Genomic DNA, 26,758 nt, shown 5'->3' on the forward strand with positions numbered 1-26,758 from the left:
ACTCCGCTCACCTCAAAAAGAGACCGAGTCGCTGCTTAAATAGGGTTTTTGTTAGCGTCCCCAGTGGTGTGGACCAACCCGGCCCGCCGAGGATAATCTACTCAACATGTGGTTGCCTGCAGCCTGTCTGCGACAACACTGTGGCAGCTTCTGAAACGGGCACGTTCTCCGAAACGGCCTTGACGCGCTAACAACTGCTCAAATTTAGGCGCCCTTTGTCCCCGGAGGACTGAAACGGCGGCTCGTTCGTTTGAAGCGTGGGGGCTCAGTGGTTAGAAGAAGGAGAAAAGCACCGAATTTCTGCGGCCTGGTCCAAAGCACGGCGCGGGGCCTGCCTTGGCGCCAAGTGCAAAGAGACCGACCAGACGCAGCCCTTTCTGCTCACTCCTTCTTCCTCAAGGCGCGCTCCCCGAGACAGGTTAAACGGCGCCGCTAACAAGGGCGTCTGGCAAAGAACAAGCTCCAGCTGCAGCCGAAAAAGAACAAGGTTTTCCGCGAAACATTGCTCTCGCGACAATATGTAAAGCATTTTACAGCTATGCTGCACCTGACCACTGCTTTGGTGACCATGGACTAACGTGGGTAGAGTTCAAGCGATCCGTGTGCCTGTAGAACATAAAACTACACTTTTCAGCTGACCTGAAGGGCATGGCCTTGTTGAGTGTAGCAGTGGGACTGTGCTATAGAAAATATGTGCCTTGGTTGTGGCTAGCCAAGCTTTACAAAAGAGCCTTTGTGTTCAACAGTTCTGTGAACTCCAATACAAGTTTTGCACTTTTTTAGTTGCTCTTTAGGCCTTGCAGATGACATGCTCAAGAAAATAGTGCAGCATTCAGAGGCATCTGTCGATTCAAAACCTCAGGCCTTCCTGAAATACCTCTTGAATGGAACTCAACATTCTCATAGCTTTACAGTAGGTGATCTGGTGTGGGTCAAGCATCAAGGGCTTGTGCTACACGAGAAAATGGCACAGCTACGAAAAGTGCTGTAGCGTTTCACTGAGCAGTTGATCATTTAAAGTTGTTTGTGTGATGGAGATCTGTGGTCAACCAGCCAACAACTGTGCGTGGACCACAAATTGAGTGGTATCTCCCTTCATTATCTCTGGTGGCGCACGCTTTGTCCAGCCTTGTTGGCGATATGTTCTCTGCTCCAGCAGCAGATGATGAAGCTACCAATGACCAAACACAACTTTTATGCCAGCTTTCTCATCACTTGCAAGACTTTGAATGAGTGGGGACTTAAAGTTTGACCCAGTGACTTGGTCATCCTGACAGCGGTGGAATGTGAGTGATGTGCCCGGCAGGGTAGACGAGAACTTCCACAGAGGGTGCAACATTTCCTGCACAGCAACTAACAGGGCAGTCAGGCACATTGTGTCTTTTCATTTCTGGATGTGTCACAGTTTAGTGTGCTCACGGCCACTGACATGCACAGCCAATGTGTAACCCTAGCTAATGCTTAATGAACACTTCCACTGCTATGCGAGTCTTTCTGCACTCAGCCAAAGTCTCGCATTGGTGTAGTTGACAGTATTTTACTTTGGTGAGGGGTCCTTCTCGGCACTGCATGTGCCATTTGACTTGAAAGTCCCAAGTTGATGCATCAGCACTTGTTTCTGCATCTCCATAGGTCATAAGGTATGGCTGTCTTTCACAGAGAAGAAGGAACCATTAGGGCAGAATGAAAACAATGCAGGACAGTGTGGCATGGCCTGCTGTTTGCGTTTGGCTTAATCTAGGCTATGTAAATTTGAGCACAGTGGGTTTTGCAACATGGGTGAGGCACCAACATAATCTATTTGCAGGATGTATGTTTCCTGTTCAGGTGACTAAAGCATGGCTAAGCTGCCAGTTGTTGGTAAAGAACTCCATAAGATGCAGAAGGCAATGTCTTGCTGTTGCCACACCACTTTCTATAAACTGAGGCAGCTGGTTGCATAAACATTCTTGCTTTCCTCGCTTAAATTGAGGTACTTGAACTTACCCTTTACTGTTAGCATTATTGATTCAGCACCGCTCATATTTAATGCCAATATACATTAAAAGGTGAATAAATTTGACAGAGATCGTCTGGCTGGGTGAAGATTTGTACGAATAAAATGTCGGCCACTTTAGTCCATATTTTTTAATGTTAAGTATGAAAACTATAAACTGGCTGTGATGCTTTGAGACTGATTCGGCGACTTCCTCACGGGTGTCTGTCCTGCCGGCTTTGAAGCTAGCAACTGTACTTAGTGGTGTTCCCCTCTTGATCGTTGATCTTCCCGACGTTCTCACCAGTTTATTGTTTCAATTTAAACACTAGAAGCTAAGGACTGAATTAGCTAAAGAGTTCGTTTCATTCAAAACAATACATTTGGGGTATTGTGAATTTTCAAATGTCCAGAAGTGTGTATTTGTTTACTACGAAGGGGCTTGAGACATGTCTCGGGGTGCTCTAAAGTTCGCTAGTTCTAAGATTTTCTGCCTGCAAAAATTGCTCCAGAGCTCACTTCATGAGTGGCATCACTGAGAATGAATATTGTGGTGCATTCAAGAGTGATGAATGCTTGGAGCATGCAAGGTGACAACCATTGCCTGCAAAAGTACTCCTTTAATGCACATACTGCATGTGCTCACAACGATTGTGAAAGCAGTGGCTCTATTGATGTCATGTGTAGATAAAGATTGCATTACAGGTTTTAAGATTTTTCTTTATTACATCATGGACATTTCGTAGTAGTTTGTGCAAGACAGGTTATATATACAGAATGTACAAGTTGCACAATTTATAATAGTTTGTCTTGCAGGTTCTTTTTGTTGAAGATGAGAAACTTGTTGACTTGAAGGTAAGTCTGTGGGAGTGATGGCATGTGTTGTTGTCATTTATTTCTGTGTGTGTGTTTTGCCAGTATGTCCGAAAAGCACCCAGGGCCAAGTGCATTGAATGGATGGACGAGGAAAAGCTGAAAGGTCCTGATGGCAGCATTCGGCTGCACATCGGCCGCGTGCATCTGGTGCTGCTTCTAAGGTTTTTCATTGACCTCCAGGTAAGCTGACCGCTGGATCTTACTTTTCATGTCTCTTTGACACCCCTGCTGTTCTGCAGAAATTCCTGGAGCCATTTTTGCAGCCTCAGTTCAAGTCCTTTGCACTCAAGACAGCTGAGAAGGTGGTCCAGAAAAAGGTATCTTTCTCAAAATTGATGCTACTTTGAGCTGCTACGAAGAGGTCAAGGACCTCATGAAGTGAATAACAAAAATAAAAGACACTTTGTCAATTCCAAAGTGTGCCCATTGAGACGGGCTCAGTCAGAATGGATTCCGATGCGGGTCTTCCATCGTGCATGATTGGAGACGCTGGGCACAGTGATGCTACGCAACCAGAGTTCGTTGGCATGGCCGGTAGCCACTTGGCACTAGGCCAGGGCACGGATGGACATGAAAAGGAGACATTAAAGGCTTTCACTTAAGACAGAGGTGCAACAGCTGTGCAAATTGCACCAATTTGATACAATTTCCTATAGTCGCGCCGAGCGACGCGAGAACCATAAAATTTGCTGGAAATATGCCACACTGGCACCAAATGCCCAGCCAGCCTAAAGGTTTTCTCAGGTGCACTAATTTGGGTGAGAAATGCAAACCATGTCGGCCACCTGCAGTTTGTGCCATCCGCCAAAGCGTGCAGGCCACAACTATAGTGCCTAGAATGTACTTAAAATAACTGACTAGATAAAATAACAATGCTGCACGCCCACCAGCAGCAGATACCTGTGGGCAGTACGATGGAGCTTCAAGACAAAAATGCATTGCTGTCGCCACCAATGCTTCGTGGGAAATGTAAATTTTCAAGCCTGAAAACGTGGCTATGGCTTGTTAAGAAACTAAAGCAAGAAACGTATGCCACATTTTCCTCGTGTGAACAAGCCTGACATGCTACAAACGCCAACGTTTCCAGCTACCACATTAATTGCCTTAACATCGGCACATAAAACTTTGTTTTTGTTTGTTTGAATTTGCATCATCCTGGCCACGGTCCTGGGGATAGATATTGTTGCCGAGACAATGTGCTCGCACCGTCGTTTTTTTTGCCTGATCAAACGTGCTTTGCAAGAGAGCTGAAGCGGCACCTAATGCCTTCGTGAAAGAAGAAAAAAGATGGGAAGTGGGGGCCGAGGTGTAGTGGTTACAATATTTTTTGGCTTTGGTTCAAACCCATGCAGAGAATGCTGATTAAGCCACCTTTGCTGCAGTACGCCGGTGTCCAGCGAAAAAGCGTATTAAGATTTAGAAGGAGCTGTTAGCGCTATTCACAGGACAATGCACATTTTGCTAGGTTACTAATTGCGTTTGTATGCCACCTAATTCTGAGTACCGGTCTTAAAGTAGATCTGAACACCTACATTTCTTTCAACACTTCTAGAGAAACCCGTCACAAGCATCAGCTTACACTGCAAGAATATTTATGCACGAACAATACTTTTATTTCTTCATTTTTCCCGCGGGCAGTGCGAGAGTGGAATGCTTTACCCGAGACGGTGGTTGTGCAGCCTACTGTCAACAAATTTTACGAACTTGCTGGTCAAGACGTTCTATCAGCTACATGATAGCGACGCTATCAGGATTGTACTGATCATTGTCCTCCCTGCCAGTACATTTGTGGTTTAAAAAGGTGGAAGTCGGTGTCAACTTTGTATGTTGCGTGCTTATCTTTTTTTTTCTTTTTCATGTTTTTTTTTCAGTGTGTGCACATGTGACTAAGACATGTGCCTCGTTAATAATGTAGGTACATAATTGTTATCATTTTATACCATGATTTTTTTGTACCCATACAATTGTGTAAGTATGTGAATATAGAATGTTTGTTCACACTTTCCAAGCTACTGGCAATAAGCTACTGGCAATCTTTTGGAGCAGTGTTTGACATTTCTGCTTCCCTAAAAAAACTAACTAAATTGTGCACCAGTTTTTTTTTCTCCACCCCTACTCCTTGGTTTTACGAATCTCCCAAATTTCGAAATCGCGAGATAGGCCGATCTATATTTATGTTTGCAGAGCCTGTCAAATGATTTGACAGGAGCAGCAAATGCTAATATGGACTTGATCACTGTTTGCTCAGTGGGGTGGTTCAAAATACCACTTTCATTGAAATAGCAGTGCCTGTGTTCACACTGCTGGATTTAGGTGATGTTAAATGGCTTATATATATATTTTTTTTAATGTAAGCTTTCCTATTTGTACTGCTCCAAATTTTGTATTTTATGATAAAAGAATGTATGATTTTTTACTGTAACCTGCTCCAAATTTTGATCTTAGTGCTCCAAAAGTTACATTTTGCTCCTCCAAAAATTGCTCCATATTGTATTTCGGCTGTTGCACACCTGCTTAAAAGGAAGGACATAGAACTCATTGTGAGTAGTGTAAATAATAGGACACACAGGAAGGAACAGACGAGCACAGGTGTACAAAAAATGGCTTGCAAAACATTAAAAGCATTTTTTATTAGGAAAACTAGAGAGGTGTGCGTAAGCGACATCTTCATTGTGCTGTACAGTGCTTCAATTCAACTTCTTACAGGTTTTGTTTTAAAAAATCTAGTATATTGGTTGTTAAGATGGTGTGCAGCTTATTGGTGTCTTATGGTGTGGATCTAGCTTCATTAAAATCACTTGTTAGTGTGCGCCTGTTCTTGTCTGTTTCTTCCTGCGGTACTCAAGATGGTTTCCAAGCCAAAACACTTACTCGCCCTACACACAACATCTTTACAGGTTTTAGGGAGAGAAACATTCAGAAGTACATTTTTGCCATGAGTTTCTCCATCATCAAACCCTGGACTAGCACAGCTGTGCCTCCTAAAGGCTGGTGAACAGTATATGTAGCACCACTGTGCAAAAAAAGTTTGTGTTTAGCACTGACATGATTGTCTTGAGAGGTTCTGCATCATACCATAACTTGTTGTTTCTTATGAGGGCTGCTATTCTTCTAGCTTGACTTTAAAAAAGTATATTTAGCTATTACCAAAGTACGTAACTGACTTGGTAAACATGCCTAGGAGATATACCAAAAAAAATTATCCTGGAGCCCTGTTGGTACAGTAAGAGCAAGAGAAGCTTCACGTCCCTCAGGTGCTTACTTCTTTCTTTCTAATGCATTGTGCAATTCCTCTGTGCTTAGAGTTGGTCTATGCATATAGCATTGGGCTACAGGCAACTTCATAATATTTTATTAGCATATTAGAAAAAGAAGCCTGCCAAGGCATCATTCGGCTTGAAGAGCAGAGCCAACAGACAGCATATCACAATTAGTGTATCTAAAACCACATAGGTACAGACAATTTTTTTTCCCATATGTATGCAAAATAAAGGTGCTCTTGTGCAGCATTACGGGAATAAATTAAACTGATACTAATAAATGTAATGTCATCTAGCCTTATATTTGCTCATGCAATTACAATAATAGGACACCATCATATTTTCGGTGTCGTAAAAAAAAGAGAGAAAAAAAAAGAGGGCAAACCGAGAAAACAAAAGATACTAAACTAACATGCCAAGGCATCATCCCAACGCCTGCAGAAGAAAAAAAAAGGAAAACAAAGAAGAAAGGCATTAGTTATATTTCTATTAGTACCAGCAAGCCTGATGCAACACAGCTACCTTCAAGTTCTGATACAGCAGAGGCATTTACCAGAAGAAAACAAGTATTGCAAAAGAGTCAAAGAATAATGCGGCAAAAAAGTTGCTTCAGTTTGAATTTAGGTTTTGCACAAAAAACAGTCGTAAGTAGTTGATTAAAACAAAATGGTATGAAGTAGCTATGAGTGCGCTGACCATATCCGGTGGAGCAGCGAATCACCCCAAAATCGTTTTTAGATCGAAGGCAGCATGTGGGGACATGTGGAACCATATATTTGTTGGACCAAAAATGTCTTAGGACAGCCATCTTAGTCAGAAGGGTATCAAAACTAGAGCTTAGAATATTGTAGTGATTTAAAAAGGTCTGTGCCCGAGGGCAGTTTTAAATCGCAACTACAGTCAAATCCCACTACAATGAAATTGACGGGATGCGTGAAAAAACTCGTTGTCATGGAATTTCGTAGTAGTAAAATTTCATCTATACACCACAAAATTAGGTGAAATTTGATTACTATGTCTCGTCTTTTGGTCCCAGAAAGCACATGAATTAAACTGTCACCAGCTCACACATACCTGGCCGAACACCGAGTCAATCTATTTTCTCGCATATAATGCGATCAAAATATACAGAAACTTCAAAATATACTGACAATATACTAAATTGGGGTGCAGGTTATGCAAGAATTTTGGCACGAAAGTTGGCTTCATGGCACGGCTTAACAAAATGGCTTCACAGCAATGCAAAGATGACGGCCTTGTGTCGAGACGCAGGTAGTTCTTTTTTCCTCCAGCAGTTTGCAGTCAGGAGTGCCGGTTATTAGCTGGGGCGGATTCTTCAGAAGAAAATGCGGTATTCAGACGACTCTTGGGGCGTGTTGAGTGCACAGCGCCATGAACGAGTGCGCCAAAGCTTCACTAGAGGCGAACCTGCTAATGAAAATCATGAAGCTCCGCACTATTGTGGCCATGAGGGGCTGATAGGAAGGCCGTTATGCTTTATGTCGTTTTATGGCTTTATTGCCCTAAATCTATGGCCGTGATAGCTGCGCACCGAATCGTATTCGCTATTGACAAACAAGATGATAGCGAGCACGGTTTCTTGTGCAGCAGTTGCGGCAAACACTATAGTTCCGATTTCAATTTGTGCGCGCTGTTCTGGCAGTGCAAATGACTTAACTGTGTCTTTGCTATCCTTGTTCGCATTGTTACGGCAAAAAATATTGGGTTGAGTCAGTGCACGTTGACTGCGCGCATACTTTCGGGGTCGTCTATGATCGTGTTCGACAGGACTGCATATGTGCTCGCGCCTGTTGCATCAGGATGCAGTTACAACAGTACTAGGTCGCACTGCTCACATGTACGCCTTCACTATACATGGTTGTCATTCACGATCGCAAGGCTAGTGGTGACGAGCGGTAGTTTTGTTTTGAGTGCGATGTCAAAACATGTGGCGACGCTCTTGAAGATAACGATTCTGGTGTGGCCTGCACTAAAATCAAATCCACCGGCAACTTAATGGTGGATGGGCGAACTGTCACTGTGAGCCAGCAATGAGACGCCTAAATTAACTTTTTCAGTGGATTATGCAAACAAACGACCTGTGTTTTAGAGGCATTCATAATAATCACGTTATTAGCAAACCAGTTCATCTACCTGATTGTAGCATATTACCGAAGGGAAACTACTTTTGTAAAACGAGAATGCCGAGACAAAATGACCGTGTTGTCAGCGTATCGAAATATCCGGGACAGTCCCGGCGAGATCATTAACATTAAAAAAAGTGAGCTTTATTTTGATCTTGCTCCGGCTTTTATAGAGGTTATATTGTTGTATTTAGCAGTGTTAAAGGCCTCCTGCTACCAAATATGACTTGGGCAGAATTGGCTCAGAATGCATGTTGGGCAAGCAGTGATATCATCATGATCATTATCAGCCCGACTAAGTCCACTGCAGGACAAAGGCCCCTCCCATGTTCCGCCAGTTAATCCGGTCCTGTGCTTGCTGCTGCCAATTTATACCCGCAAACTTCTTAATCTCATCTGCCCACCTAACCTTCTGTCTCCCCTTAACTCGCTTGCCTTCTCTGGGAATCCAGTTAGTTACCCTTAATGACCAGTGGTTATCCTGTCTACGCGCTACATGCCCGGCCCATGTCCATTTTCTCTTCTTGATTTCAACTATGATATCCTTAACCCCCGTTTGTTCCCTAATCTACTCTGCTCTCTTCTTGTCTCTTAAGGTTACACCTACCATTTTTCTTTCCATTGCTCGCTGCGCCGTCCTAAATTTAAGCTGAACCCTCTTTGTAAGTCTCCAGGTTTCTGCTCCGTAGCTAAGTACCGGCAAGATACAGCTGTTATATACGTTCCTCTTGAGGGATAGTGGTAATCTACCTATCATAATTTGAGAGTGCTTGCCAATTGTGCTCCACCCCATTCTTATTCTTCTAGTTACTTCAATCTCGTGGTTTGGCTCTGCGGTTATTACCTGCCCTAAAGATACATAGTCTTTTACAACTTGAAGTGCACTATTACCTATCTCGAAGCGCTGCTCTTTTCTGAAGTTGTTGTACATTACTTTGGTTTTCTGTAGATTCATTTTAATACCCACCTTTCTGCTTTCCTTGTTTAACTCAGTAATCATGAGTTGAAATTCGTGCCCTGAGTTACTCAGCAATGCAATGTCATCGGCAAAGCGCAGGTTACTAATGTACTCTCCATTAACTCTTATCTCTAACTGTTCCCATTCTAGGCTTCTGAAAACCTCCTGTAAGTACGCGGTAAATAGCATTGGGGAGATTGTGTCTCCCTGCCTTACACCCTTCTTGATTGGTATTCTGTTGTTTTCTTTATGAAACACTATGGTAGCAGTTGATCCTCTGTACATTTCTTTCAGGATGTTTATATATACTTCATCGACGCCCTGATTTTCCAGTGTCTGCATGACGGCTGATATTTCTACTGAATCAAATGCCTTCTCGTAATCTATGAAGGCTATGTATAGTGGTTGGTTATATTCTGAGCATTTCTCTATTACCTGATTGATAGTATGAATCTGGTCAATTGTTGAGTAGCCTGTTCGAAATCCTGCTTGTTTCTTTGGTTGATTGAATTCTAATGTTTGCTTTACTCTGTTAGCAATTACCTTTGTAAATAGCTTGTATACTACAGAGAGCAAGCTGATCGGCCTGTAATTCTTCAAGTCCTTGTCACCTCCTTTCTTATGTATTAAGATGACATTAGCGTTCTTCCAAGACTCTGGTACTCGTCCCGTCAGAAGACACCTCGTAAACAGGGTGGCTAGTTTTTCTAACACAATTTGTCCTCCGTCTTTCAGCAGATCTGATGTTACCTGATCTTTTTGCATGCTCTCCAAAACTTTTCTGACTTCTATCTTTTCTAATGGGGTGTCATCTGGGTTACTCGGTTAAGCAGTGATAAGGACAGTAAAAAAGCTTGCATTCGCGTATTTCATTTATCATTGACACTCTGATTGTCAGCTAGCAGACAACTTGGAGCTAGAGTAGTGTGCCTAGGCAAATCGGAGATAAACGAAATTGCGTCATTTGCAGCTCACCGCTGCTCATGAGCAGAACTCTATACAGTGGAACTTCAATTATTTGTTCCCTGGTTTCACGACGACCCACATTTTACGATGAATCGGTTAGGTCCCGGCGAAATCCCCATGGGAGTAATGTAATAAAGACCTTCGTTATACGACGCAGTTTTACGCCGAACTCGCATCTTACGACGACGTTCAGATTTCGTCCAAAAGGAAAAAGAACGCCTCTACTAGAATCAAGCGTAGACTAAATGAGTATTCACGAGTGCAAAATATAAACTTGCATTCCCCTAGGTTGATGACTGGAAAAGTAGAGAGCGAGACAAATGTCTTCTTAGAATGGAAAACTTATTCTCCTGGTGGTTCATGTGCTTCTACAAATGGCGCGATCGCATGTGCACGTATCTGGGGTCGCTACCTAGTCAAGCTTTATCCACACAAAGTAGCTGCAGCCAGCCTAAAAGCTGATATTTCCATGTTTTCAGTCCATGAAAACATTTCCTGGTCGACATACAGCTGATCTCCTGCCTTTGTCACACTCGCAGTCACAGTCTTGTGGACACATAAGGGCACGTCGCAGCTGTTTTCACTGTGAATGATCACTTTCACTTCACGTCGACGTTCATACTAACAGCGAGACATCACTAGTTGCACTTCACAAGGCCACAAATCGCAACGTGCATAGCTCAGTCGCACACGAAGGCATTATATGCACTTGTGGTCGGTTGCCATATGTGATAGCTATGACACTGTATCTGACTCTTCTGACGGGAGGCTATTGGCAACACGGTTTCATTTTCACTTTCACGTGCAGGCAATTTCCGGACTCTATTTATCGGTAGAAAGATGCGTGTTGGATTATATTCTTTTTAAACTTGAGAATAGAGATTCACTCGCACCTCTTTCAACTAAGTTACACTGCCATTAGCTGTCGCTGACAAGAATAATTTAATCTACCTTTCTCGCAGAAGCACAACGTCGTGCCGTGGTCTTATGCAGGCGGCCTATACTCATTTTTTGGGCCAAGGCTGAGTGTCATTGCTATATTCTTAGTTTTTCGATTATACAACGCCCGAGTTATACGACTGTTTTGCGTGGTCCCCTTAAAGTCGTATAATTGGGGTTCCACTGTACAGCCTTTTTTTGTGATGCCTTTCCAAGAATGGCTTATTCAGAAGAATTAGGTAACTCTCTTGTTGTATAAAATGTGAGACCCTTGGCTGCTGAAGAGCCGGGACCAGCTTTCATGTGTTTCCAAAAAAAACAAAGTTTCAAAAGCTGTGGGTTATCGGTGTGGGGTGAAAAGAATAGGAGCTATTCAAGAGCTTGGTGCTTAATGTGATGCACTTCAAAAAGGACATACATAGACATAACTGGTGTCTTTAGGTTAAATACTGTTTAAACTGCAAGTAATAGTGAATCCTGATTCAGTGCCTTCAATATTCAGGCACAGCGAACCCAACACGTAGTAGCCCTAACCAGCGTTTGGAGAAGTGCCGGCTACAAGTGGTGTTCATTTGAGACAGCTTTTATACAGCATAAAATGCTTGTGTTAACTTGATTTGCTCGATAATTTTAGTTTAATACTACAGTTAAACCTAGTATTAGCAAAAGCTTTATTCGAGCTCGCCTCGAATAGAGACAAGATACAGAAGTGCGTGCAGACGACAGAAAATGCCACCCTAAAATGAGTTCGTGGGTGCACTCACCGAGAACTGCAACAGTAATATGATGACGAATACCGTCTATGAAAACACGAACTGTACACTGGGCGAGTGGGTGACAAATGGCGTTCATCGCAGCACGGAGAGACGGGCCCGTGTAAGGTGTTGTTACTTTGCGGAGACGGGAGCAAAGGTCAGAGCGAATAATGGAAATAGCAGCGCCAGTATCCACTAGAGCTTCGACACATATACTTTCTACTAACACCGTTAACAAGTTCGATGGTCTGTCTGGAGGAATTGCTGGCTGTCCGGTGGATGCAGTTTACCTTCCTAAAACTGCATTGGGGAGTTTTCCGAGTGGGCATTCAGAACATTTGAGGCGGGTCGCAGAGGCGACACGGAACGGCGATTGGGAGATGGTGAGCGGCGGCGAGACTCATGGGAGTTCACAGGCAGACCACTACTGTAACGTGGAGAGGACGAACGCTGAAAAGAAGACCGGTAAGGCATGCGCTGGTAGTTCGTGAGTGGACTGAAGCGTCCGCATTCCTCTGGAGCGTAGCCACGATGCTCGTCCTGTTGACGCCTTCGGCAAAAGCGAGATATATGACCCCTATAGCCGCAATAATAACAGATTGGGCGTTGAGGACGCGGCATAGCGTAATACTGCTGTGGGCGCATCAGTGGTGACTGACGCCACAGGTACATGGCCACCTGGTGTAGCCGATGGGATAATGGTGGGTGCTGAGAGCGCCATGACTTCTATGTACGTTGGTACCTGACGAGGTCTGTATTCGGCGGAACAAGGTGAATGTGACGCAGATGCAATCTCTCTCCTAATGATGTCCCGCAAGTTGGTTGGAGCTGAGGCTAAAGTAGACGGTGGGGCGCAGGAAGAGCAGCGCCCATGAAGCTCCTCACGAACGATGTCGCGAATCAGGGCACGGATGTCGAGGGCCGCAGGAAGACGAATGCCTGAGGCATCATGGCAAAGACGAAGAGACTGAAGTTCTTCTAGTCTCTGGCAAATAGTGATGACATCTTGAGTCGTGGTAGGATTTTGCGACGCAAGGGCGTTGAATGCGACGGTATTTATGCCTTTGATAATATGGCGTATTTGGTCACTTTGAGGCATAGCTAAATTTACACGCTTGCACAAGGCAAGAACATCCTCAATGTACAAGGTGTATGATTCACCCGCCAGCTGAATGCGTTCAGCAAGCTTCTTCGTTGGCGCTTCAGCGCGACACTGGGGGAACCGAAAATCTGACGAAGCTGCCGTGCGAACGTGTCCTTGTCGGGAAGATCTTGGAGGTGGTTCCAAAACCAGGTTTTGGCAACATCAGTTAGGTAGAAAGGGACCGTATGCAACTTGTGTAGAGTATCCCACCTGTTCGACTCGCTGACAAAGTCGTAGGTGTGTAGCTATTTTTCAACGTCATCCCCTTTGAGTCACGAGAATACTGGCGGATCACACTGCTGGCTGTGGATGGCCAGGGTCGACGGCGGAGGCTGCACTGGGCTGGTGGTGTTGGATAGACCAGGATTGTGTTGCACTGCCACGGCAGGTGGTAGTAGACGACGACCCAAGCGGAGCTTCAGTGGTAACGTGCGAGAGGACTTGGGGATCGAGAAGCACCGTCCACCACTTATGAGGAAGAGCTTTATTTGAGGCGAGCTCGAGCTGGCACACACTGATGATGATATCTACAGATGAGGAAGTTATACAAATGATGATGACACGTCCAATTGATAAAGAAGAGTCGGTGACTGCGCTCACACTAAATATAACAAAATTGACGAATTCTCAGAAAAATTTCTTTTAAAGAGGATTTCCTTATATGCAGGTTTAGTACGAAAACAGAAGACATAAACGCACAAGTTAAGCAATGCAGAAACAGAAGGCAGAGCTCACGTAAAACACTTAGCAGTAAAACACCGCATTATTATTGTGACAGCAATTATATGGACACTCTGGCCGCCATGTACCATAACAAGTATAAATTGATAACATGTCCCCGCGAATTGTAGCTGTTACGAGCAGGTAAAAGTGCGTGATTGCTGCTGGAACAGAGATGAAATGAATCGGCTGAGCTCTATTGCCTGGAAAGCACATAATATCCCCCCTGTGTTAGAACTGCTGCCGAATGCTCAAACTGAAACCACCTGTTTTGAATGAGCATGAAAAAACGTGGGTAGGGGTGGGGGGGAATCACTGGAGTAGCAACAATGAACTTTGGTTTTAAGGGCGGTTGCAATCGCTGGCGCGCTTGCTATCTCGGCAAGTATCAGTGCGCTTTCAACGTGAAGAGACTGTTTGGAAAGACCACTTCTTCCTGGAGCGGCCGTATTCACTCACAGCAGCGTCTTGTAGGAGTTCCATAATGTTAGAATAAAGAAAGTTGGCTGCCAGTTTTGCTTCGTATAACATTACAATCTGTTGCTATCGCATTCATTGCATTGCATTCAACGTGTTGTCGTGTTCTTGCCATAACTAATCACCTAATCGCGAAAGCTACGTACGAGCCTTTGAACTCATGGTGCGTCACAAGACGATTGCACATGACAAGTCGACCTCAAAGGATCCATCGTCAATGTGGTCTCAGAGAGTTTTCATCAGTGCCTAATCTGACATCTCCTCGATGATGACGACTCGAATTTTCGGCCTTTTTCAAAGACCAAAAAAAAAAACAGCAAGGCTGAACGTTGCATGGCATCAAAAACAAACAGCGAACAAATCACACAGATGCAAATATCGCGGAAAACAATTCGGTAAAGCACCCTCCATATGCCGCGGGGCCCCACATATGTGATGCTATAGATAAAAGCGTGGCACCAATGATAGTATATAGGTGCTCTGTGGTGGCACCACCAATGCAATAATAGTTTTTCTTCTCTTGTTCTTGGTTTGAAGGGGGAAGGGGCATATCCGCGAATGTGCTCGTGGCTAAGAGAAATAAAAAATCGCAGCATATTCACAGAGTGAATGATAATGAGTGGGCGAAGCATCCGTCAGCCCGTTCGTGCTTTCGTTCGTGCTTCCGTCCGCCCGTTCGTTCTTGCTTCCATCCGCCCGCACAACCATCCGTGCGTCCATTCATGCATCTGTCTGCCCATACGTTCATGCATCCACCTGTCTGTACATCCGCGTGTCCGCCCATCTGTCCGTCTATCCGTGCATCCATCTAGTAAACACTCTAAGTACCGCCATCTTGCATCTCGCATCCCCTGTGGCACATACCCACTTCGCATGTCTGTCCATCCATCTGCTAGTCTGTCTGTCTGTCCATGCATTCATCTGTGTGTCCATCTAGTGCACACTCCCAGTACTACCATTTCCCATCTCACATCCCCTGTGGCACATACCCGCGGTATGTGCCACCTGTGGCTACGTGGACTATGGAGGATGAACAGACCCACGCTTTAGGGAGCTTCGCCCCTAAAAATAAGTTAAGAGTGGACACTCCCATAGACCTCGGAGGTCCAATCGATCTTAGCACACCTGGTGGTTAGTGAAAGCTTCCCATTTCAATTTCCCTGGGGCAAATTTAGGATTACTGTGCACAACCGACAGTTGGTGGTTTTGCTATGGGGAAATTTAGTGTTTTCAAACGTCATTTTTCTGCCCAAATGGCTAGACTATTGTTCGTCATTTTGATTTAGCAATTACCTATTTTGTCTAGCTCAAAATTGTTCGTGCAAATTGAGGTCATGGCATAATCTTTAGTTCGACTAAGTTATAATAGGAAGAGATGCAAGTAATCATAATTCACTGTAACTTTATTCATCATGCTTGTTTTTTCTTTTGGAACAAGCAGTCTATCTATACGTATTGCGGGAATCGAGGCCGGCCCGCTGCCCTCGCGCGGACTTTGCCGCCTCTTTCTCTGTTCTCATGTCCCGACAGGTCTCCCCTCCTTCGCTGTCTGCCGCGCTGGGGGAGCGGAGTGACGTTCAGCCCCCTCACACGGTAGCGGATGTTGACTGTGGTGCCGTGCGCAGATACTCCCGAGAGGTTTTCGCGCTGCGTCGGGAGAGGGCAGAGAGACTTCTCCGGGGACTATATGGGGGTAAGCACGCTTTTCTTTTCCGTCCGTCAGCTCCCTGTGGGGCACGTTCGGACTTCGCCATCAGCGCCTTGCGCCCGCGCGAACGCTTACCTTATGTCGTCCCCCCCCCCCCCGAACAATAGGCTGAAGGGTGGTACGGTGTCCTAATGCGTGGCCTAGTTACGCTGACCCGTCTCTCTCCGAAGCCAACGCGAGCGCCTTTGCCTTCGCTCGAGCAATCGGGCCTTGGTCCCGGTGTCTCCGTGGATCACCTTTACCACGGAGACGTGCTTGTGGCACCCTGTGTGGTACTTTGCGCCCGTGGCATGGGTAAGCCCATTTGCTTCCCGCCGCACCTTTGCAACGGGCTGTACTGCGTTTGGTGTTGCCACAAACAATAAAGTGTTGCGACTTTGAGCAGTATCGTGTTCTCGTTACGGCGATGGTTAACGCGCGCCCTGCGGCTCGCTAAGACCGGACCCACACTAGTGGCCGTACTCCTTCGGGATACGTGTCACTACAGTATACATTCGGACTTATTTATAAGAGGCATCAATATAAGAGTCAAATGGGCATAAGAGACACCAGTGTACCTACAGTAAAATATGGATTGATAACAAAATGCATACGAGACATCCTGCTTATGAGATACATCTCGTGCAAAAGACAGGAATTGCTGCCCGGAGCATGCCTCTAATATAGGGGTTTAACTATATCAATCAGACAGGAAACAGGAGTATCCTCATTGTTTTTATTCCAAAGCAAGGTAGAGGCTGAGCATATGAAAAGCACAAAATGAGAAGAGCATAGCACAGAAATGCTTTGCTATACAGCATAGGTTGCACAATGTTCACGTCTTGCTGTTTCATACAGTCGCAAACTGTTTTTTAGCCAACCTCGCTGTCGTCAAATGCTTCAGAAAAAGGTTACAACTGTGGGAACAAGACACCACTTAAGAAACATAGAAACACGCCCCATACAAAGCGAACTGTGGGTGGGCGTGTTCCTTACAGTTGTAACCTTTTTCTGAATCAATGACCCAACTAGCCCAACAACATCATTCAACGAGCTTTGCTTGAAAACGTGCCTCACCTGGTGTCTCACGAATGAAAACACCGAAGCAGGCGATGTTGACGAAACCTTCTCACTGTTATCCTTAGGCTTGTCGCATGCTGGTGTGACGGGTAATCGAACAGGCGCGAATCGTAAATGCTGTTTATAGCAGTGCTATCTAACAAAAATAGCCTCATAAAGTCTGTTGAATATAACGGGAAAGTTTCGACTCCCTCCTACGTCTAGTCCTGCATGGCTTTGCCAAGTCCAGAGAAAAGGAGATCCTGGGGTTTGAGCCGACGCCGGGTGATTGGACCTTTAAGGCCCCCCAGCAGAGGCAACACACCCCTTTGGCCCCGGCTTCACGTAGACGGCACCCCTGAAAAATTGAACGTCGTCACAAAGCGGGATGTCTATCCACTTCCAAGGATTGATGACACCCTTGACAGACTACGAGATGCGAAATTCTTTTCTTCTCTAGACCTCTAGAGCGGATACTGGCAGATAGAGATGGAGGAACTAGATCGCTAGAAAACTGCTTTCATCACCCCAGATGGGTTATACGAGTTCATGGTACTCTTATTCGACCTGTGTTCTGCACTCGCCACATTTCTGTGGATGATGAACACTGTGCTGTCCGGGTTAAAATGGCAGTCCTGTCTTGTTTATTTCGATGACGTCATGATATTTTCGGTCACACCTTCGATCAGCATGTGGAACGACTACGGACTGTGCTCGAAGCTATTAGTTCAACAGGATTGACTATAAAACCCCAAAAGTGTCATTTTAGTTTTCAAGAACTGCTTTTCTTCGGTCATGTGGTTAGCTCTGAAGGCATTCAAACTGACCCCGCAAAGACAGTAGCTGTAGAAAAGTTTCCTTGACGAACGAATAAAAAGGCTGTGAGACGATTCTTACGATTTTGTGCCTATTACAGACGATTCGTCAAAAAATTTGTCGAAGATTGTGGAACCACTAACTTAACTGACGAAAGAAGACGCGCCTTTCACCTAGACAAAAGAGCAAGAAGACGCATTTAATGAGCTATAACAGTGACTCCTAAACCACATCGTCTTAGCACACTTCGACGAAGTAGCCGAAACAGTCACGCGAATGCAAGAAATTTGGGAATGGGCGCCGTCCTTTTGCAGCTGTAAAACGAAGAGGAACGAGTGGTCGCATATGCTAGTTGCACTCTTTCGAGAGCTGAAATGAATTACTCGGTGACGGAAAAAGAATGTCTGGCGGTAATATGGGCTATACAAAAATTACAACCATACTTATATGGTAGACCATTTCGAGAAGTGAGCGACCATCACTTACTGTGCTGGTTCGCAGGCCTAAAGGACCCTTCTGGGTGACTTGCTAGATGGAGCTCTAGGTTGCAAGAGTACGACATAACAGTCATGTACAAGTCGGGTCGCAAGCACAGCGATGCTGATTGCCTGTCACGCGCACCAGTTGAATCTGCACCTGTGGAAGATGTAGAAGACTTTTCGTTCCTTGGAGCCGTCAGCACAGCAGACATGACTGAATATCAGTGATCTGACATGGAGTTGCTTCAGCTGATCAAGCATCTGGAAGGGCAACTCAGGCGTGTTCTTTACGTTTTGGTCTAGGGATTGTCATCATACCTGATGAGAAACAATGTTCTATAAATAAATACAAGAGAAACTTCGAGCACAGCAGGGAGTTATTCCTACTCGTTGTTCCTTCGGCTTTGGGATCCGAAATCCTGAAAGCCTGCCATGATGACCCAGCAGCAGGACACCTCATAGTGAGTAAAACATTGGCTCACATCTGTACCAAGTACTACTGGCCAAAGTTACTGGATGCTGTACAGCATTATGTGAGGACATGTTGAGATTGCCGGAGATGCAAAACGCCTCTCTTGAAACCTGCAGGATTTCTCCAACCGATAGAACCTCCTGAATTTTTATTTGAACAAGTAGGAATAGATCTACATGGTCCATTTCCTAAGTCATTATTGGGCAAACGATGGGTAGTAGTGGCGGCGGATTATTTAACCTGGTATGCCAAGACAGCCTCTCTTACCAGGGGAACGGCATAGAAAAAGCTGAATTCTCCGTCACTAACATTGTACTATGGCATGGTGCCCCAAAGGTGGTTATCGCGGATCGAGGAACTGCATTCACGGCCGATCTTACACAGTTCATTATGAAACTTACCCACACATGTCATAGGAAAACAATGGCTTATCACCCCTAAATGAATGGGCTAACCGAGTGACTAAACAGAGCTCTGACCGATATGTTGTCTATTTACGATGACTTGGAGCACCGTACATGGGACAAAATACTGCCGTACGCTACTTTTGCTTATAATACTGCTGTGCAGGAGACTACTAAAGTGATGCCATTCCAGCTAGTTTATGGTCGAGTAGTTATCACACTCTTAAATGTAATGCTGCCTGTAAGGGACAATACAGAATACAAGCTTGACATCAGCGAGTTCATTCAGCGAGCCAAAGAAGCATGGCAGTTGGCGCGACATCACGTAACAGAACAATAATGCATTGGTGCAAAACGTTACAACCTTCTGTGGAGAGGAGTCCACTACGCACCAGGTGACTTAGTTTGGATATGGACTCCCATGCAGACGCCTGGCCTCTTCAAAAAGCTTCTGCAGTGCTATTTCGGTTCTTACCGAGTCCTTCGTCGCATCGGACCCTTAAACTACGGAGTGCCACCGGAAGGACAAGTGAGCTCATCAAGATGCCAAAGGAACACAGAAACTGTGCATGTGCTCAGGATTAAGCCATACTATGACAGGCAATGAACATCGAACTATACACACCTGATCATAAGGAATACTGATTTCTCCAACGGAGACCACGCATTCAGACCATGTCAGCAACACTGCTTCTACGCATCAGGACGATGCGTTCTTGGAGGAGGGATAATGATGCAAGACAGATGTGGTATTCAAACTACGTGCGCAAGTTCATGCGCCCCTGAAAATACCAGCGGCTTGATGATGAAACAAGAAAATACAATAACAGCGTGTGCCTCCTCAGCACGGCATTTTGACGAAAAAGAGGTGGGGCGCCACTCAAGGTCTTCTTGGAAATCGATTCCTTTTTTGGATCGCCTGTTAGGAACGCTGCTACATTTTTTTTTTGCTTTTCAGGCACAAGTTAGCCCCAATAAATAGTTATTCTTAAACCATCTGGATTGTGCATAACAATATTCATATTAGATTTATTGGAGAAAAATTTCATATTTACACACCCTTTTCACTATGCTGAAATAAGTAGGTGTACATATGATTACATTGTTATTTGATGTTCATATTATCATACTGAATGAGTATATTATCACAAATGGTTTATTGGTGAAATGGACACCCTGTTAGTGATTAAACTGGCATCATGCGGACACTGCAAAGTAATTACTGAAAGCAGTAGCACAGCATTTTAATGTGGCAGGTCGCAACTTTGACAGTATCAAACTTTCCATACTTTAAACTTCCAGTCCACAAAAGACAGAAAATGTACAGAGTCATAGATTATCTGCAAGTTCAATACACTGTAGCCACCAGATATAAGCGTTTCTTAGGAGACTCTTGAATCCGTGTGATGTGGTACATAAACAATTGGAACCAATGAGAGTTAAGCCCTGTTTTTAGAAATTTCAAACCCTCCATTATAAGTGGTGCTTCCCCTGACAACAATGATTCAGCAAAACATCGAACGAACCCCCCCTCCCTTCAAGCGCTTCAACTGCCGACACTTTTGGTGTCTGTCTACGTGTCTATCTGACTAGCCGCCTACGTCTGGGGTCTCTTGTGGTCACCCTCTCAACTTACGATAAACCAAAATTAGTATACGATGGTAAAGTGATACATGACTAGCTGATTATAACATGAATGATGTGATAAGCATACATTGTCAACCTCTCCACCAGACACGTGTGGCACATACCCATCTACTAAGAGTGGGTATGCTCCCCAGGTGAGTAACACTTTATAACTATGAAGTATGTGTGAGAAAGTACGTTGATAATATTAATGCGAGAAGTCAAGAAAATGCTGACATAGGCAGCGTTGACCCGACGACTGCAAAAAATAAATGTCGGGGTCCTAGCAGGAATCTAACCCAAGCATTCTGCGTGCAAATCATTTACACATCAGAGCCATGCCAGGTCTCAGAACTGCTTTTAAATAGACCCTAATGTTCGTGAAACGTCAGTTGTAGCTGCAGTGTCGGCTATTCAATTTCGTAAACATTTTATTTGTACTCCTATGATACAGCCATCATGTTGGGTTAACATGAACTCTAGTTGAGTGGCGTCTGCTGAAGCTGATTTATGTGGCAGTGTCGAGGGCTGCCATACGAGGGCTACATATCAGCTTGCCGCTTCTGATGTTGCTGGTAGTAATGCTGCTCTTGGCATCATTACACAACTGGAAACAACTGGTTATATGAAACATATGTGACCATTCAATGTACAACATTTGTACATACTTTTTTTAGTCTTTTCATAATGCTTCGCTCAATAAAGATTACGACACATTCGCCTTCCATCCACATGCTTTGCATAACATGGACTCCCAAGATACGTGGGATCTGCCGAATTTTTGTTTTCTTTCTATTTTTCCACCCGATACTTATTTTTTTCTTTTACTAACAAAATTCGTCATGGCATTTTCTCCCCCTCCTGCACCCTGCATTCACAGTTGCCCTTTCCTTTGTTCGGTTTGGAGGAAAGGGTACGAAGCATTAACATGCTAGCCCTAAGCAGATCAGTTCTAGTCTCTTGTCGAAACGTCGTCTCATGCCCACAAACCCTGTTCACGAAATATTTCATCCATCGTCTTTATTCAGCATACCCCCTACTCTGCACTATGTAGGCTGTGCATCAGTGCATGATGTGCGATTCTATTGATTGCTTTGTGTCAAGTGCCAACAATGAGCTGCTCCAAAGACAGTAACTGTAAAGACACCCCACTGTCAGTTATCTTGTGATCAATCACATTCATTAAAGAAGGGGATGTTACCAAAAAGACTGGTGTAGTCGACCCTGTGTTTAATGTCTGCAAAAGACAAAGAGACAGAGAAGCTCGGACATCATGGCTGTGACATCAGTCATGATGACATAATAAATGTTTTTGTTGAACTTTCTGCCCCCCAAATTGGTGACCTTGGATGCTGCTTGCATGGCAACTATTCATCCCGCCGCTTCTCTTCAACGCCATGGAACCAAACTCCCCAGATTCCCAAGAAAATGCAACACCTTTTGTTTCCACACTTAAACTTCGAGAGCTCCGGCCCATAGAATCTGAGCTCTAGTTTATCCACATCAAAGCGTAGTTCCGCCGTCACCACATCGCATCGCAGACGGCAAAGTACGGCTATGTCGTGAGTGAACTCAACCCGACCACCACAGCTTTGACCTGTGACCTTTTGTTAGCACCATCGCCCAATGACCAGTATGACACCTTGAAACAGGAATTACTACGATACACAACCGGCTTGAATTCTCGACGCATAGCTCCTATCATAGGAGAAACTTGGCAACAAAAAGCCTACCAAGCTACTGCTGTATTGGGGGCTGGCTGGTCCCGACGAAGCAGAAGAAGAAGACGGCCGATGGAGGTGTACGCGGCCGGCGGGGACGCCGACCAGCCCGAACACGCGGGTTGGCGCGAAACGCCGAAGGAAAGAACAACAACCGCACTGCACGGTTACCCAACGCACACTGATTTTATTTTACAGTCGCCTTGAAACCCTGGGTGCCAGAGCGGCGCCCCCTGGCATCCTCACATGTCATTCCGAAACCGAAACCCAGAACACAACAACCATCCCCTCCTCGAAAAAAGTTCACCTATACACTGTTTGTATTTATACATGATCGATACAAAAGTATATACAAGGTATGTACGTTAGAACACGTGAAAATTCAGAGCACGACACACCAAACTCACACATTACGAGTCCTGAAAATGCACTGACAAACAAAAAAATGTACACAACTGTTCGGAACAAGAGTTATACATCACGTAGTCTTCGAACCGACGCGGCTTCTGCCGCTTCCGCTTAGGGCGGGCCCTTTTGGGTGTAGAATCAGGTGTCTCTGCACCTGATTGTGAAGGCTCTGAACAAGCGTTAAAATTCACGGTCTCATCAGAGCTCACAGCATGAGCTTCGAAAGAACTTTGTGGACCGGAGTCTGGTTTAACGGTCTCAGCCGTATTTAAAGGTTCGAAGTGAACCGTATGACTTGGTGTACTTGAACCAGCGACACCGACTGGTAACTCCTCCCCCCTTGAAGAATAAATGCCTGTACATGGAGGCCACATGTAATAATCTGATGGATAGTTGAAAGGGGCGGACGGAACGTGATGAGGAAGACTTTTAGGTGTTGAAGGCGAATCCGTATGAAAAATAACAAGGCGCGAAGCATTCCAGATGTTACCATCACTTAAGCGAAACGAAGTGGGGCTAATTTGGCCCAAGACTTTGTAAGGGCCCCGATACTTGGGACGCTAGCCTGGCACACGAACCTTGACTAGATCGCCAGTGCGAACTTTGGACTGCTTTGCACCTCGACGGGTGTCGATATACTTTTTCATTGCTTGTTGATGAGAAAAAACCCTGGTACGGATTTGATCAGGAGAAGACACTGCTATGTTACGAGGCAAAGAGGCTATGTCGAGAGCAACTCGCGATTGCCTATCGTGGAGAAGTTGAGCAGGAGACACTCCCGTGGTGCCTTGTGGGGTGAGCCTGTACGAAGCTAAACATTCAGTCAAGACTTGCTTGAGGGGACGGTGCTCTAATTGGGCGATCTGGATATGTTCCTTCAGAACGCAATTAAAGCGCTCGATTTGCCCATTTGATTGGGGATAGAAAACTGATGACCTCAAGTGCTGAATTCCTCGTTGTGAAAGAAAAGCCTCGAAATGTTGGGATTGAAACTGTGGATCATTGTCTGTAACTATGGCATCAGGAAAACCTTCCCGGCTGAAGATTGAAGACAGAAACTCAATGATGACCTCAGAAGTAACCGTATGTGTGAAACAAATTTCTGGCCATTTGGAATGGTAGTCGATGAGAGAAACAATGAACCGAGCATTTTGCCGAACATTAAGCAAAGGACCGATGATGTCTATGCCCAGTTTCTGCCAAGGCTGATCAGGCCACTGGACTGGCTGCAATGGAGAAAATGCAGGTTTGGCAGACTTGTCAGCTGCCTGACATATATGGCAGTTGTAAACTGCATGCTCGACCTGCTTGTCTAAGGCTGGCCACCAGTACCTGTCTCGGAGATTCTGTTTGGTGCGGACAATGCCTGGATGGGTCTCATGGGCAAGCTGTATTAGCTTGTTACGGAAAGAAGCAGGGGGAATCACGCGTTCATCGCGGAAAAGCAACTCCTCGACACAAGACAGTTCCTGTCGGACTGTGAAGTAAGGCGAGAATTCAGAAGCAAGAGCACATTTGGAAGGCCATCCTTCACGTAAATATTTGAGAACTTGAGACAAAGTGGAATCTGCAGCTGTAGCTGCCTGAAGCTCAGCTTTAGTAATGCAGGAAGTAACTAATGAAACAACTTCCTCATCCCGCTCTTCAGTAACCGATATCTGAAGAGGAAGGCACGACAGTGCATCAGCTACCACGTTATTAGAACCTTTACAATATTGTACACTGAAATTATAATACATGAGTTTGGCACACCAACGGGAAATGCGAATGGGGCGGCGGCCTTCGGATCCTGCAGAAAGAAGAGCAACTAGTGCTTGGTGATCTGTACGTAATGTGAAGTGCCGGCCCCACAAGTAAACATGCTACTTCTCACAGGCAAAAAGACACGCGAGAGCTTCACGCTCTCCTACTGAATATCTGCGTTCAGCAGGGGTCAATGTACGAGATTCAAAAGCGATAGTGATCAGCTGATCATCTCTGAGTTGTTGAAACACTGCTCCCAGTCCAACATCGGACGCATCCGTCGTGATGACGATGGGAAGCTTCTCATTGAAAATACTAACAGCTGGCTTTGAGGCCAGTATTGACTTTACTCGAATGAAGCTCTGCTCAGCTTCAGCTGACCAGTTAAAAGGCTGTGCTTGTCGAAGTAGAGTACGCAGTGGTTCAACAACATCAGCATATTGAGGAACAAACTTGGCATAATAACCAACAAGACCTAAAAAAGATTTCAAGGCTTTAACATCAGTAGGCCGTGGGGCATTGACAATGGCCTGAACTTTAGATTCAACAGGTGTCAAGCCGCGGGAACTGACATTATGTCCTAGAAATTGTAACTCATTCACAGAAAAAATGCACTTGTTATTAAGTTTCATACCACATTCACTGATGCGGTTGAGAACAGTATGCAAGTTAGCATCGTGCTCTTCGCGAGTACGTCCCCACGCCAAAATGTCATCCAAGTAATAAAGGGCGCCATTACAACCCTTAAGAATAATTGACATCATTTTCTGAAACACTGCAGGGGCAGATGCAAGCCCGAAACACACGCGGCGAAACCGAAACAAGCCTTCGTGCGATACAAATGTGGTTAAGTCTCTACTGCACTCAGAAAGTTCAACTTGGTGATAAGCGGACGCGAGGTCCAGCTTGGAGAAACATACCGCTCCGGAGAGCTGATCAAGCAGTTCTTCAATGTGAGAAAGTGGAAACCCGTCTACGACGATCGCCTTGTTCGGTTCTCGTAAGTCGACGCATAGTCGAAGGGATCCATCTTTTTTCTTGACGACGACCAGTGGAGAAACCCAGTCGGAAGCAGAGACAGGCTCGATGATTCCGCTGGCTTGAAGGGGAGACAGTTCCGCAGAGACTTGCTCACGGAGAAGAAGAGGAATGCGGCGCAGCTTGGCACGCACAGGGCACACACCTGGTCGACGCATCACTTTATGCACAAAACCGCGCACATAACCCAGTTCACGGGTGAACAGGTGGTGGAATTCAGAAGACGCGATGGCCGGACGATCATCTTGGACGTTGACTTGAGCAAACGTCATAGACGCACCGACGATGTTGATGGACAAAGCCCTGATGGCATCACGGTCCAAAAGCGAGCTGCCATTGGCAGTTACATAAAAAGTAATGGAAGCAGTGCGACTGCGATAGGAGACCTGAGCTGTAAAATGACCTAAATTATCAATCGTTTCCTTGGAATATGTTTGTAGAACGACGTGTGAAGGCAAAAGCCGAATGTTGGAAAAATGACTATGAAAGTCAGCGGCACTGATTAAAGAGACTGAGGCACCAGTGTCCACGAGAAATGACAAGGGCACATGGCCCACTGAAGCTACGATGCTGGGCTCGGACGTAGTGTGGAGGCCATCCACATTTAAAACAGTGACCGTATTGGTCTGTGCAGTGCTCGAAGGAGCGGACGAAGAAACTGGTTCAGGAAGATTTGCTGGACGGGAATTGCATACGGACTGAAAATGTGCGATTTTTCCGCACGCAAGACAAGTGCGGTTTCTCGCGGGACACTGCGCAAAATTGGCTAAACGCCGAGCCGATCCACAACGAAAGCAATGCACGGTTGCGCTTGGAGAAGAAAATTTCGAACGCGAGTTAGGAGCTCGGTGCTGTTCCTGAAGACCAGAATTTGGCGGAATGGGGTCTTCATATTGTCGGCTGTACACTGTTTGAAGTACACTGTTTGAAGACGAAGGCAGAGGCGACGTAGCTGAATGAAGAAATGAAGCGACGCAGCGCGCAGCAGCCACCTTGCTGGGAACAAAGAGCGTCTAGGGTTATCAGGGTAGGTCCGTTACAAGCAAGAAAAAGACGAACACGGAGAATGAAATGGGTTCTTACAGGTCCTC

General features: G+C 45.3%; 1 protein-coding gene across 6 annotated transcripts in view; it reads left to right on the plus strand.

The window, feature by feature from the left end:
• The window catches only part of LOC119174040 (intermembrane lipid transfer protein VPS13A), a 1,344,268-nt gene that overhangs the window by 302,713 nt on the left and 1,014,797 nt on the right, over positions 1–26,758 (plus strand). For all 6 annotated transcript variants that reach the window (XM_075894208.1, XM_075894209.1, XM_075894213.1 and 3 more), the window contains 3 exons: positions 2,780–2,830; positions 2,894–3,031; positions 3,091–3,168. In XM_075894208.1, the coding sequence (XP_075750323.1) occupies positions 2,780–2,830; positions 2,894–3,031; positions 3,091–3,168 (267 nt within the window). The remainder of the gene's footprint in view (positions 1–2,779; positions 2,831–2,893; positions 3,032–3,090; positions 3,169–26,758) is intronic.

The sequence above is a fragment of the Rhipicephalus microplus genome, chromosome 5 (assembly GCF_043290135.1).
Source record: "Rhipicephalus microplus isolate Deutch F79 chromosome 5, USDA_Rmic, whole genome shotgun sequence".
In the NCBI taxonomy this organism is placed as follows: Eukaryota; Metazoa; Arthropoda; class Arachnida; order Ixodida; family Ixodidae; genus Rhipicephalus; species Rhipicephalus microplus.